Genomic DNA, 13,651 nt, shown 5'->3' on the forward strand with positions numbered 1-13,651 from the left:
GGTTACAAATGTGGCTCCCGTACTAAGTTGGGATCACACCTATGGTCCTGGGGGGCTCCTTTACCCCTTCATGAGAAGACATTTCCTTCCTTCCTCTCTTCCTTCCTTCCTCTCTCTCTCTCTCTCTCTCTCTCTCTCTCTCTCTCTCTCTCTCTCTCTCTTACTTTCCCTTCTCTTAAGTTTTTGCCTTACCTTTCCCTAGTGTCTCCTATAGAATACTCCCTGTATTCTCTGTAGAGCATTCCCTGAATACATCCTTATAATGAACCCAGCCTTGGGAAAAGAAACACTGGTTGTTCTCTGCCTGCAGGTCACTGGCATTACCAAGAAGGCTATGAGAAAGATATATTCCCAGTGCAAATGCACCCCAAGCGCAGCCAGGTGGTCATAATCTGTCTTTCTCTCCTTCTAGGATATGCTTGTTGGGCTCCAGCCATGGAAAAACTCCAGGGGCATGTGTCTGCCCACCCAGATATCCTCTCCTTGGAGAACCGGTGCCTGGCCACACTTCCTGACCTGAAGATCGTGGAGAAACGACGTGGGCATTCGTCTGCCCACCCAGACATCCTCTCGTTGGAGAACCGGTGCCTGACCACACTTCCTGACCTGAAGACCATGGAGAAACCATATGGGCATGTGTCTGCCCACCCGGACATCCTCTCGTTGGAGAACCGGTGCCTGACCACACTCCCTGTCCTAAAGAGCACTGTGTCTGCCAGCCCCTTGCTCCAATGTCTCCAGAGATCTCATCTGGTGCAAGCCGATCTGTGCAGCCTGAACACCAACAATCACCTGCTCTCTGAGCCACCAACCTGGAGGGCTCTGTGCCTCTCTGAGGGACTAGGCCTTCAGACCTGCCCCAGGGCTCTGAAATCCACGTCTGCCCCAGAGAGAGCTCAGGAAACAGCTTTGGTAATAGCTCCAGGCACTTGTCTTGACTCCAGTCATGTCTGTTGGATGCTCTAGTCCTAAGCTTTTAGTGTCACAGTGTCTCTGTGCTGCTCTGTGTCTGTGTACCGTCTCTCCTCAGAGCCTCTTCCCGAGGTGCACTTTACTTCAGGGCTGTCTTCATCCGCCCATTACTCTTACTGCATATTTAATTCAGAGATTCTGGACAATAGAGCAAAAATAGGCCCTGTCGTTAGAAAGCCTCTGCAGGAGGAAATGAGGTCAATGAAAATCTACCTCACGGGGTCATTGTCAGGATTATAACTACTGCCGTCTTATGTTTATTAGGGCTTTGCAATTTGCCAAGAGTCACATATACATTATCCCAGTTCATCTAATGGCCCCATCAGGTAGGTGGTAGGGAATGAGGAAGCTGAGTTCAGAGGTAAAGCATCCCAAGGTTGCTGGGGGATTCACCTGGGATGTGGCCCTTTTTCTTCTGACTCCAAAATATTTTAATAGCATCATTGGAGGTGTGTGTCTTATAGGGGGCTCCAGGCTTCTAGGCTGTGACGTCATTAGAGAGACGAAAGCAAGAGGAAGATCATGAAGCATCTGAGCAAAGGTTGAGTTGGGCAAGATGGTGTGTGTGACAGTAAGATCCCTACGTCAGACAGGACAGATCAGTGCTGGGTGCAAAGGGAAAGGAGTTTAGGTGCTAGAAGACAGATGTGGGCTCTTCCTCCTCCTGGGACCTGCCTTCGGATCTGTCTGTGTTTGAGGGGCGGTGGGTGCATGTTGTGATTAATAACTGCCGCTATCTCCAGGGTCATCGGTCCTCCTCAGAAAAGAAAAACCTAGAAGAAAAGGAATGGGCAGAGGCTCCAATTCCTTTTTATAGCCTAAGCTTGGGAGACGAGGAGGTGGAGGAGGAGCTGGACCTGAAGCTCACCCATGGGGACTCTGAATCTTGTCCTGAGATCACTGACCGGGTCCTTCAGGAAAAGAAGGTAAAAGCTCCAGAGTTGGGGAGAGGTTGATGGTGGTGGAGGGAAGGGTGTGGGGTCGATGGGAGGAGTGGTGCCCAAAGGCTGAACCAGATCCCTTCTACAGACGGAAGGGGCAGGAGGGGGCATTACATTACCCAGCTCTTATTTCTCATTTCCTAATCCCTTTTTCTAACCTCTCAGTTGGACAAACATCTTCCTGAATCTGGGGTCTTTTGTCTCTGTCCTTGATTTAGTAAGTTGGCCTGAATAGATGCTGAAGTTGGTCCTTATTACCTGTTTCCTCTTTCCTTCCCTCTCCCAATTCCCAGATGGCCCTAATGAGCTTGCTGTGCTCTACAGTGGCATCAAATGTAAACATGAAACATGCAGCCGACCCTACCAAGGCTTCCCTCCTGGAAGCCTGTAATGAACTTGCCCCCTTGGAGCCTGAGTTTATCCTCAAGGTATTGTGGCGTGAAGGAGGGGATGGGAGTGGGAAACTGGGAGCTAGGGAATGCGCTTATGGTGTGTGAGGGAATGGCGGCCAGATTCATGCTGCAGGTAGAAGGAGCTTCAGTTAGGAAGGGAGTAGGGTCTCCAGGTGAGTCTGTGGCCTGGTCCCTGGGGTTCTCTAAGGGGCTGGAAAGGTGGGATTTGGAGCGAATATACCAGGGGTTGCTTGTTTAGCAAGTACACAGCTAAGTACACAGTGGTAGGCCTTGCGCGTCATAGCCACAGATAGAATGAAACATTGTGTAGCTTTTAAAGGAGCTTATGGTATTGTTAGGTCAGCAAAACACTCCCAAGTATTATGTAAGTGCAAATGGTATAGTAAGTAGTGAATGTTTCAGAACAGAGAAGAGGGGGAAAATGTTTTCTATGTGGCTTTGGAAGATGGTAGGTTTAATTAGCACTTTGAACCCTGGGTAAGTCTTTGATAGACGTTGGTGGTAGGAAGGTCTTCCAAAGAGGAAAGGGCCTGGTTGACTGGGGAGGTGATCAGTTGATTCAGGAGAAGACATGGTGCAAAGATGGATACGGGCTAGATTGTGGAGGACTTAGAAAACAAAGCCAAGAGGCTTAGACTTTATAGTTTATAGATAATATGGAGGGCTCAGGAGAGGTTGTATGCAGGTAGGTTAGATAAGAAGTTAGGTTAGGGCATGAAACTGGGAGAAGTGGCTGAGATGCCAACCCTCCCCGCCCTGTGCCCTAGGCATCTCTGTATGCCAGGCAGCAACTGAACATCCGGGATGTAGCCAACCAAGTCTTGGCCATTGCTGCCTTCTTGCCAGTCTGCCGTGCCCACCTGCGACGATATTTCTGTGCCATTGTCCAGCTGCCTTCTGACTGGATCCAGGTAGCTGAGTTCTACCAGGTATGGCACCCACTTCCCTGGGCTTCGGCCCTCACTTGGTTCCTTCTCCTTTGCTCACTGCACCCCTAGAGAAAATTCTCAGACAGTTTGGTTCCCCTCAGCTGTCCTCAACCTCAGTGCCCAGACAGGACAGCATCTCCCTGTACCAGGCTGAGTTGTCCAAAGGGGAGAATACGATTGAGAAGGGCTGGAGCACACTTTGAGAAAAATCAGTCGTATTCTGTACCTCGTATTTACGGTGAAGCAAATGAGAACCAAAGAAGTCTGCTGAGTAGCTCAGCACCACCGAAACTATCATTTTAGAGGTGGGGCTAGGAACTCGCTCCCTGCTCGGTGCTCTCATTAAACCCCATGAAGGGTCTTGTTTTGTCTTGGAGCGTTTGTTTGGCTCTCACTCCTGGTGGTCTCTTCTTGACTCTCTGACAGAGCCTGGCTGAAGGAGAGGAGAACAAGCTGGTGCCCCTGCCTTCCTGCCTGCGTGCTGCTATGACGGACAAATTTGCCCAGTTTGATGAGTACCAGCTGGCCAAGTACAACCCTCGGAAGCACCGGGCCAAGAGACGCCCCCGCCGGCCCCCTCGCCCTCCGGTCAGTCCCTGCCTCAACCCTGGTCTTTCACAGCCCAGGTCCCTTTTCTCTGGAAAGGGAGGGACAAAGGAACATGCTCACTCTGGGGGATTCCACACTAAGTGTCTGGCATGTTCCTACCACCAGGGAAAAAAGGAGTTAGAAAAATGTGGAGGAGCTGGGTAGAACTCGGGGCAGAGAAGGCAGGGTCTGCCTTTTTCCTGCCTGGCTTCTTTTTTGGTAGAGATGGGCCTTTGGGGCTATTGGAACGGATCTCTCCAGGGACAACCTCCTTTCCCTTTTTGAAACTGCGTCTCTTGTCCCTACAGAAGACGGAGCGTCCGTTTTCTGAGACACAGCAATATTTTCCTGAGTGCCTTCAACATCTTCAAAATGAACAGAAGAAGGTAAGTGCCTTGTTCTGGGGTTCTATATTTGCATGTACAATCTTTTCTCAACTGATATTTAGAAATGGAATTCCATTTGGTTTAGAAATACTAATAATGGATGTGGTAGGCCTCAGTTTCCTCAGATATAAAATGAAGATAATAGCAGTACCTACTTCATTGGGTTTTTGTGAAGGTTAAGTGAATTATTATGTTTCAAGTATTTCTAACAATACCTGGCACTAAGTGTTAGCTATCCCCCTCATATCATTAAAATAGATTATTAGGATAATATATATTAGCATTACAAGAAAACACATTCTAAGTTGGTCGGCTGACCTTTTCCCTTCATCCTATGAAAACATCCCAAACTTAGCTCTTCTACCATAGAACATTCTGGAAGCCAACTTCTTTTCGTTTTTAACTCCTCACAACCTGCATTGTTCTGATACCTCCATTGACTTGTTCCAAGTCACAGAGATTTAAATAAAAGCTGCTTTCCTCTTTCCTTTCCTCTTGAGAACAAGGTGTTTTCTGTTCATTCTACCCCCATCTTGATTTTCACAAGCCAATCATCCCTTTTTACCATGGATAGTTCAATCTTGTGTAAATGAAACACAGTGACCCCAAAACACTGCTATCTTATGCTCTTGTTGCTAGAGATTTTTAACCCCACGTCCCACTTTTTGCCCAAATCTACTTTGGGGAAAGAAGTGACCTTATAGGCGTAGGATGATCTTAGGTTCTGCCTTCTGAAGAAAGTGACCATGGTCGTAGATTAAATGACTCCTGTGGGATTTGGGGATATTTCCATAGTTTGAGGCAACTTACAGTGCGGTGCCAGAGAAAAAGAATCAGCCAAGGTTCACCCTGAAGAAATTGGTACAGCGACTGCGTATCCAAGAGCCTGCCCAGCACGTCCATGCCCTGCTGGGCTACAGGTGAGAAGATATACCCTGAACATATATTCCACCTGGGCAACCCCATGACTTTTTAACATCCATGGCCCCAATCCCTGTAGTTCTGATCCCCGCAACATTAGTTTGGGCAGACATGGCTTGTAAACATGACTGAATGGCTTTGACTGACTCACCTTTTCTTACCCGAGTTATTTTCACCTGGCTTTGAAATGATAAACTTTTCCTTCTCTCTTCCAGATACCCCTCCAACCTACAGGCCTTTTCTCGAAGTCGCCTCCCTGGGCCGTGGGACCCCAGCCGAGCTGGGAAGCGGATGAAGCTGTCTCGGCCAGAGACCTGGGAGCGGGAGCTGAGCTTGCAGGGGAACAAAGCTTCTGTCTGGGAGGAACTCATCGGTACAGTAAAATTGACGGTCGCACTCCCTTCCCCATTGTGCCTGTCCATTTTGGACCCTCACTAGAAGATTTCATTTCCATGGCATGAAAATTCTCTTGCTTGGTAGTTGCATTACTGAAAATGATTGGACTTGTAAGATCTGCTGTTGACCACATCCAAGTGGACAGTGGTGCCTGCTTTGAGTAGCATTGGCTTCATAGGTAGGTCATTATTCCAGATGTGGGTAGGTGATACACAAACCTTTGTCAACACATGACAAAAGTGGCACCTTCCTTCTCTCTTAATTTTACTTGTAGCAATATTTATGTAACTCATCCAAACAAGGTAGAACTGACTGGCACGTGACATAGTAAAATCTCCACAAACTCCAAATTTGGGACATGGGCATTTTAGGTAATTTGTCCACATTGATTAAAAAAAATTCGAATTGGGGAGGATCACTTTACTTTCAATCTCTCTTTCTCTCTGTTTTGTTTGTTCGTTTGTTTTATTTTATCTATAGAAGCCTCTTTCTAGTCCATTTTATTTTCTTTTACTTCCTCTTTTATCTTTGAAAATTTAAAGTCACCTTCTTTCTGTTGAGAAACATCTAACTGTAGACCTTTTTTTGACTGCTTGAGTTTTGTAGACTTCATATTTTGGAGCTTCAGAAACTCAAGTTGGCTTTTGCCTTATTTCTCTGTGAAATGCTGTTTATAGATTGTACCCAGGGCAGCCGGAATTGCTCAGCTGCTTAGCACTCCTCTCACTTTGTGGTTGTCACTGGTGTACACATCAAAGTCACATGGGGATTAAAATACACACACATGCACACAGATTCCTGACAATATCCCTCTTCCCCCATATTGATTCTCCTTTGGGTGGGGTAGAATAAAGAAGCTTCTACTTCCTCCTTCTGCCCCTGAAAATTAAAACTGGGACATTTTTCTTGGCTGAGACTAATGCATATAGTCTAATACAGTGGTTTCCAGGTTTTTTTTATCATATTGCTAAAGAGTTTTTAGAATACACCAAAATATATGTATATGTATTTTTTTAAAATTTTGTACATGTACAAATAAATTATGTACTTTAAAAAATACATAAAATATAATTATATAAATATAGCTATGAAAGCAAATGTAGATAACAGAAAATATTAAAATATATAAATATAAATATGAAATATAAGATAAAATGTAATTAGATATGCAGACCCCTCTTTGGAAACCACAGGCTCGTTAACTATTTTTTGTAATGAAATTGGCGAATTTTTCAATTCATAAGACAAATACGCAAGTTATTTTCTAGTATCATAAATATAATATTGGACTTAAGTTCTTATAAAAATGATCAAGGAAACCTTTCATACATAGCAAAAGTTGAGAGATGACTTTACAAAGGATACAATAGTTCATCAGTTGTTATACATTATTCATACTGTGTACACAACCTAATTTTTCTACTTTCCTGATGAAAGCTGCTGATAATGCATGTAGTGCCTGGGATGTATGTGTACGGGCCAACAGGCATGGTCTCTAAAGTGGTCTGAATGTACCTGGTACTCACCTCCTACTTATGTTTACCTTTATCTAAAAGATAGGAGGAAGTTTTCTAATATTTATTATATAGATTGAACCCCCCTAGTCACTTAGTTCATATGGTATATGGTTATGTGTCACATATGACAGTTGAAGTTTATTAAGGAAGAGGAATTCCACAATATGAGGACATTGGTGGTGCCCCCTCACTTTTTTTTTGGTTTCTACATAATGTAACATCGCAACTTATCTTTGAATCATAAATGGATTTAGAATTATTATTTAGTATTAAACAAGCTAACCCTCTAGAATGGACATAAACCTTAAAAAGATTATGATTAAGAAACTATAATGGAGATAATACTAATATCACAGAGACAAGGGAACAATAAGAATGCGACAGGTGAAATTGTTCTTCGTTGCAAGTCTTTTTCACCCATTCTTAAATGAAAAATGACTAATCAGATCTTATAAGAAGTTTGCCAGAAAACTTAAAAAGTATCAAGAAGACTATTTGAAATGTGGATTTACACCACTCACTATTATTAACGGTGAACCTCATCTTAAGTGTATATTGTGCCTTGAAATATTAACTAATGATTGTGCTACATGTATACAATTTATAAGAAAACAGACATGCACTAGGAAATTTCTCTTTTAGCCATCTAAAAAGTTTGGAAATCATTACTCTAGCTTAGAGAATACACATTGCCAAATTGAGCCCAATCTCAAGGCTGGAGCCAAACAGACAAAGTGATGACATACGTTGTTTATTGAAACAGCCACCTCATAAACAGTGTTGTATACATTTTTCTCCAGACTTCAGGCCAACTCTGTTTTTCCTGTTTTTGTTTTTTTCCAGACCTTTAAACATTTTGAGTAAGATAGGTCACATGTGAGGACCTCGCTCCCTCCGTCCTGAACTTTCTACATGACCTCTATAAACGACTTGCTCTGGTTTCTGACCTCTCTTCACCCGTCATTTATTTGCTTTTCTCACTCTATGCCCGACCTTTTGCAGACAGTGGGAAGCTCCCATTCATGGCCATGCTTCGGAATCTGTGCAACCTGCTGCGGATTGGAATCAGTGCCCGCCACCACGAGCTTGTGCTGCAGCGACTCCAGCATGAGGTGTGTGTGAGGGGCAAGGAGTCACGTGGCCCAGCCGCTAGAGGCGGTGTGGTGAGCCTGCTGCTGCAGCTTTGGAAGCCAGGCTTTTGCTAGTGGCTGGGGGAGGCCATGGCCACCAAGCTATTTCCATGTGGCCTATAAATAGGTATGGAGATCACAGATAGGTTGGGGGAGATAGGCCTGGGGATTCATCAACCCTTTGAGAAATTAGAGTGTAAGAATTTTCTTTTTCTTGTCTGAAATCAGTGATTTACCAGGAAGAGGCACTTCTGTGATTTGACTGACCTCAGAGGGAGTCTGATGGAAGAGAAACAGGGTTCCTTCTGTTACTTCCTCGCCTCTTTACCTCTTCTCATAGTCTCACATGACGACTTTGTCTTTTCTTTAATCTTCTCTCTGTTTCTCTGTATCTCTTCTCTACTAGCCATCTTGTCTTTTCTCACCTCCCCACAGATCTAGAGGGGTTATCTTATCTTCCTGGTTGCTGAGGCTTCCTAATGCCCCACATACTCATGACCCCTCCCTTGCTTTCCAGAAATCCGTGATCCACAGTCGGCAGTTTCCATTCAGATTCCTTAATGCCCATGATTCCATCAATGACCTTGAGGCTCAACTTAAAAATAAAGGTATTATCTCTCTTCTTCCAACTCTTGTTTGTCTCTCATGTCGAAGAATAGATGAGGCAGCCTGACTGGTAACTTTTAGCCTCTTGCCTTCCAGTCTCAGGAGGTGGGATGGGCAGAGGTCAGAGGCTTGCCAGCCACAAGCGTTGGGGCATAGGACAGGTAATAATGGGAAAACAAGATGAGGGAATAGAAGCTGCCTGACTCAAATATTTACCCGTCACCACACAGCATTGCCATTTCCTTCCAACACACAACTGATGAAGCGGATAATGATTAGAAACTCAAGAAATGGCAAGAGGCCTGTCAAATTGCAGAGGCAACTTTGCAATTTAAGTCGTCGGGAACTTCGGGCAGCCATGATGATGCCTGTGATGTATGAGAAACTCAAGCGGGAGAAGCTAAAAATACACAGGACCAGGTGTGTATGTGTGTGTGTGTGTGTGTGTGTGTGTGTGTGTGTGTGTGTGCGCGCGCGCGCACGCATGCACGTGTGCATGCATACGCGCGCGCGTGCTACCTGGGAGAAAAGAGGGCATCAAGAGGTACCCTGACCGGATTTGGGAGTTATCTGGGAACCCCAACTTTTATTCTGTAAAGACATGCTTGTCAGTCATCCCAATGGCTCAGACTTGTGTGATTTCAATCCTGTCTTTCACAGCAAACCTTGTCCTTCACATGTCTGATAGAGAGATCATGAAACAAAATCTGGGTCTGGGTCTCTGCTCTATTCTCTGTGATTGTTTTATTGGTTTCTGTGGATTCTGTGAGCTTGCGGAGCGTCCCCCTTTCTCTCTGTGCATGCTAGTGTCTTCTCTGCTTCTGCTCTGGTTCGTGGTTTTTCTTCTTTCTCATCTCTGTGATAATCTGGTTTTTTTTTTTTTCTCTCTCTGTATTTTCTGACCCATTCACTTTCCTTTTTCTTTTGACTCATATGTAGTTATCAAGCAAGTTAAAACACAGACATAAGACTTGTTCTGTAAGCTTGATGAAGCCCCAGCACCCTGTCCTTTCAGATGCTTCAACAGTATCTTCATTCATAGTCATTCAATGCAAAGGCGCATCTGACTTTCTGGTAGAACTCAGTGGCCAGGAATGTCCTGAATCAGTGATCACTGGCTGAACACAGGACCTTTAAGAATCAAGCCTAGGGTATGGTCCAAACAGTATGCCTATCCTGGCCAGTAAGGTAGCTAGCCACTAGCCACATGTGGCTGCTGAGCACTTGAAATGTGGCTAGTCATAACTGAGATATGCTGGATTTTAAGGACAGTATGAAAAAGCATGTAAAATATCTCATTCATAATTTTGTATTAATTGCATGTTGAAATGAAAATATTTTTATATATTAAGTTAAATGTAATATTAAATTAACTTCTGTTTCTTTTGACTTTTAATGGCTACTAGAAAATTTTAAAATACATGCGTAATTTTAATTTAATTTCATTAGTTGTATTTTACTTCTATTGGGTAGCACTGATTGTAATTACTGAATTCTGTAGATTGAAAAATTTTAAACATGCATACAAGTAATGAGAATAGTATAATGGATTCCCATAAGACTGTTAGCCATTTTCAGTGATTATCTACATTTTACCACATTTCCTTTTCTGATCCCTTTCTTCTTTTCATTTTTCCTTTTTTTTGAAGATGTTTTTAAAAGCAAATGTCCAATAATATGACACATTTTTTAAATATGTGTAGCAGTTAAATCTTGCCTCATGAAGCGAATATGGATTGATGTGTTAAGGGTGGCAAGTGATGTCAAAGAGTGGGCCTACAGATGACTTCTCTTCTGCTGTGAGAATGGATTAGGAGGGTTCTGTAGAATTCAGGCCAAGGGAAGCTCTGTCCCAGTCTTCTCTACTGGCAACGGAGGCGGGGTGTCGGAGGGGGGTGAAGACTCACTACCTGAGTGGCGAGCTCTCATCTTCCCATCTACCTTAAAGTGGCAAGCAGAGACGCTCCTGAGCCCTTTTGTCTGTGTCTTTCCTGCCTGCAGACAGTGGAAATATGACAGTGAGATGCTGGCTCGGTATCGACAGGCGCTGGAGACAGCCGTGAACCTCTCTGTGAAGCACAGCCTGCCCCCACTGCCAGGCCGCACCCTCTTGGTCTATCTGACAAATGCTGATGCAGACGAGCTCTGTCCCAAGAGCAACCCACAGGGGGTAAAAAAATAAAAATGGGTGAGGTTGGTAGGATGCTGGGGATCGTGTTTGCAGACCTGGTTCTCACAAGCAAGCATGCACAAGCAAGCAACTGAAATACATGACATGTATTTGCTTCCCAGTGGCAGACCTTGGTCCCTAGGGACAATTCCTAGAATGTGGTCCCAAACCTGTTCATGGATTATAAAATACTAACATTTCACATTTGGCTGGTACTTAATCTTCTTTAAATTCCTGCCACCAATATAATTCACTTTTAGCTCCCTCCATCCCAGTGCTTAATTTGGGCAGTGATCCTGGCCGCCATCTACCTCCCTCCCCTGCAGCTTCTCCCTGAGGGCTGCTGAAGCTGTCCCGTCCTAACTGGGGATTTTGCCCCCCTTTCACTGACCAGTGGAGGTATTTGGCCTTCAGGGCTGGATGGGCAAGAGTGGATTTGAAAGTGAGGGGGCCTTATTTCATCCTGATGCTTGTCCAATCAGCCCCCCCTGAACTATGTGCTGCTGTTGATTGGAATGATGCTTGCACGGGCCGAGCATGCGGAGCTCTTGCTGTGCGGAAGAGGCGCTCTGAAGACCGCTGTGATTAAGGCAGAAGACGGTATCCTGAAGACGGCCATCGAACTCCAGGCTCAAGTCCAGGTCAGTCACCCACCCCAACCATGCAAAAATAATGAGTGGACACAGGCCTGGGAACAACAGCCTGCAGAGTCAGGAAAGGCATGGATAGACACAGCTCTGAAGATTTCCCAAGCAGACTGGGGTGTTTGTTACTTACTGATTATCTCCCAGGCAACTGTTTGTTACTTACTGATTATCTCCCAGGCAACCACGTAACGTGAGCCTCTTTCTTTCCCTCAGGAGTTGGATGAAAAGTGTGAATGGCCCCTACGTACTTTTGGGAAGCACTTGCTGTCTCTGGCTGTTCAAAGAGTTCCTGTGAGTACTGCCCAGTCCCTGAGACACCCTCCCCTCCCCCACTTTTTCCTTCACAACTGATGTCTCTTATTTCTCAAAGATAAGCTTTTAAACTGTGTACAGTACCCAGATCAGCTCCCCGCTGGCTGCACCCTCCTGCCCAGTGCTATGCTGGTGAATGTTCAGCGACCAGCAATCTGGGAAAATAAGTCTCGGTGAATAGCATTTGCTAGTTTCCATGGTGTAAATACTTCTTTCATGTCTGATTTCAAGCCGGTTTTATGATGTCAGTGGACGCAGAGTTGGGAACAGTTGCTCCATATCACACCATTGTATAATCGTTCCACAATACAGATCAAATAGATGTAAGGAAGATCAAGACTAGATAATGGTAAAATGCAGTAAAATAATTAGGAAGTGATGAGTTTTATTTATTACCTTCGTTTTTAATATAATTTATTTAATTGTAAGTTTATACCACTTAATATTTAATAGTGGCCATGTTTAACAACTGGCTCACATAGTTCCTAAATATTTGACAGGCAGCTCTTGGGAGCCGGAATGAGTCAGCTACAGCACACCATTGCCTCTGCCCCAACCTCCGCTTTGATGCCCCTCCATCTAAGTCAGGTGTAATGGCTGCCTCACCCTAAGTGCTCTCAGCAGAGGCAGTTTCCATCTCGCTCAGAATTCTCCTAATTCCCCAGCCCTCAGAGATCTCTTCTCTTGATGTCCTGAGCTCTTTGGCATCTCTTCTATCCCTCTGGTCCCTGGTCTCAGCCCCTCCCCTTTTATCTTACAGGTGGACAGGGTCATCCTCTTTGGCCAGAGTATGAATGACAAACTGATCAATGAGGCTAAACAGCTTATCTGGCAGCATGTGAATTCCAAGTGTCTCTTTGTGGGTGTTCTCCTGAGAAGGACAGGTTGCATGTAAGGATGCTCAGACTCCTTGCCCAGGGCCAGAAGACAGTGATCCATAGTTCCTCTCCACCCAAAAGCTTGGGACCCTCCCGCTCGCCAGGCACCTCCCCATCTCTGCCTCGTACTTCTGTTGCACTTCAGGTGCTAGAAACTTCTGTGATGTCTTCAGCCTAGCTCATACCCCTTTGTGAGAGTCCATCCCAGCCCCAGCCTAGCACATAACTCTATTAAAAGTATAGAAGTGGGGTGTCCATCCTAGGGTGTTAGGGGGCAGTAACTCTGTGTTCCTGGCACAGTGTCTAATGGGTTTCTTCTTCCTTTGCCAGATTACAAGACTCGAATCCTAATGACGTGACAGTCTCAGGCTGTACCGACGGGATACTGAAGTGAGTACAGGATGGACACTGAAGAGGTTGGGGGCTTTATTAGAGCATCTTTCAGACATTATCTGTGGTCTCTATTCCATTTACTTCTTTTTTAAAGCAAGATAGAAGTTTATTCCTTTTTACAGCTGTCTAGACATAGCAGCAGCACAGTGTTACAGCCACCTAGGCACTTTCTATCTTATTGCTCCACCATTCTCAAATACTCTGCTTCTATCTCATGATTCAAGATGGCTGCTCTAGCTCCAGCTGTCATTTTTGTATTACATCTAGTAGGAAAGAGGAAAAGGGGATATGGGAGAATGCACTATTTGCTTTTAAGTGAACAACTCAAGAGTTGGTCATATCATTTCTATTCGTTCCATTCTTGATCCAGAGGCAATCCCATGCTAAATTTATTTACTTATAGTCAGATTTACAGAAATCGTTTCACTTTGTATTTTTCTCCATGCTTAGCC

At 44.7% G+C, this 13,651-nt stretch overlaps 1 protein-coding gene across 1 annotated transcript in view; it reads left to right on the forward strand.

Moving 5' to 3' along the window:
• TEP1 (telomerase associated protein 1) overlaps positions 1-13,651 on the forward strand; it is a 34,561-nt gene that overhangs the window by 3,065 nt on the left and 17,845 nt on the right. Inside the window, exons 2-17 of the mRNA XM_019632391.1 lie at positions 413-912; positions 1,716-1,898; positions 2,207-2,341; positions 3,094-3,255; positions 3,682-3,843; positions 4,152-4,229; positions 5,025-5,149; positions 5,366-5,523; positions 8,066-8,175; positions 8,711-8,801; positions 9,030-9,219; positions 10,801-10,969; positions 11,452-11,610; positions 11,830-11,907; positions 12,689-12,819; positions 13,137-13,196. Of these exons, the coding sequence (XP_019487936.1) occupies positions 436-912; positions 1,716-1,898; positions 2,207-2,341; positions 3,094-3,255; positions 3,682-3,843; positions 4,152-4,229; positions 5,025-5,149; positions 5,366-5,523; positions 8,066-8,175; positions 8,711-8,801; positions 9,030-9,219; positions 10,801-10,969; positions 11,452-11,610; positions 11,830-11,907; positions 12,689-12,819; positions 13,137-13,196 (2,468 nt within the window). The 5' untranslated portion in view covers positions 413-435. The remainder of the gene's footprint in view (positions 1-412; positions 913-1,715; positions 1,899-2,206; positions 2,342-3,093; positions 3,256-3,681; positions 3,844-4,151; positions 4,230-5,024; positions 5,150-5,365; positions 5,524-8,065; positions 8,176-8,710; positions 8,802-9,029; positions 9,220-10,800; positions 10,970-11,451; positions 11,611-11,829; positions 11,908-12,688; positions 12,820-13,136; positions 13,197-13,651) is intronic.

This window comes from Hipposideros armiger, unplaced genomic scaffold (genome assembly GCF_001890085.2).
Source record: "Hipposideros armiger isolate ML-2016 unplaced genomic scaffold, ASM189008v1 scaffold_1132, whole genome shotgun sequence".
In the NCBI taxonomy this organism is placed as follows: Eukaryota; Metazoa; Chordata; class Mammalia; order Chiroptera; family Hipposideridae; genus Hipposideros; species Hipposideros armiger.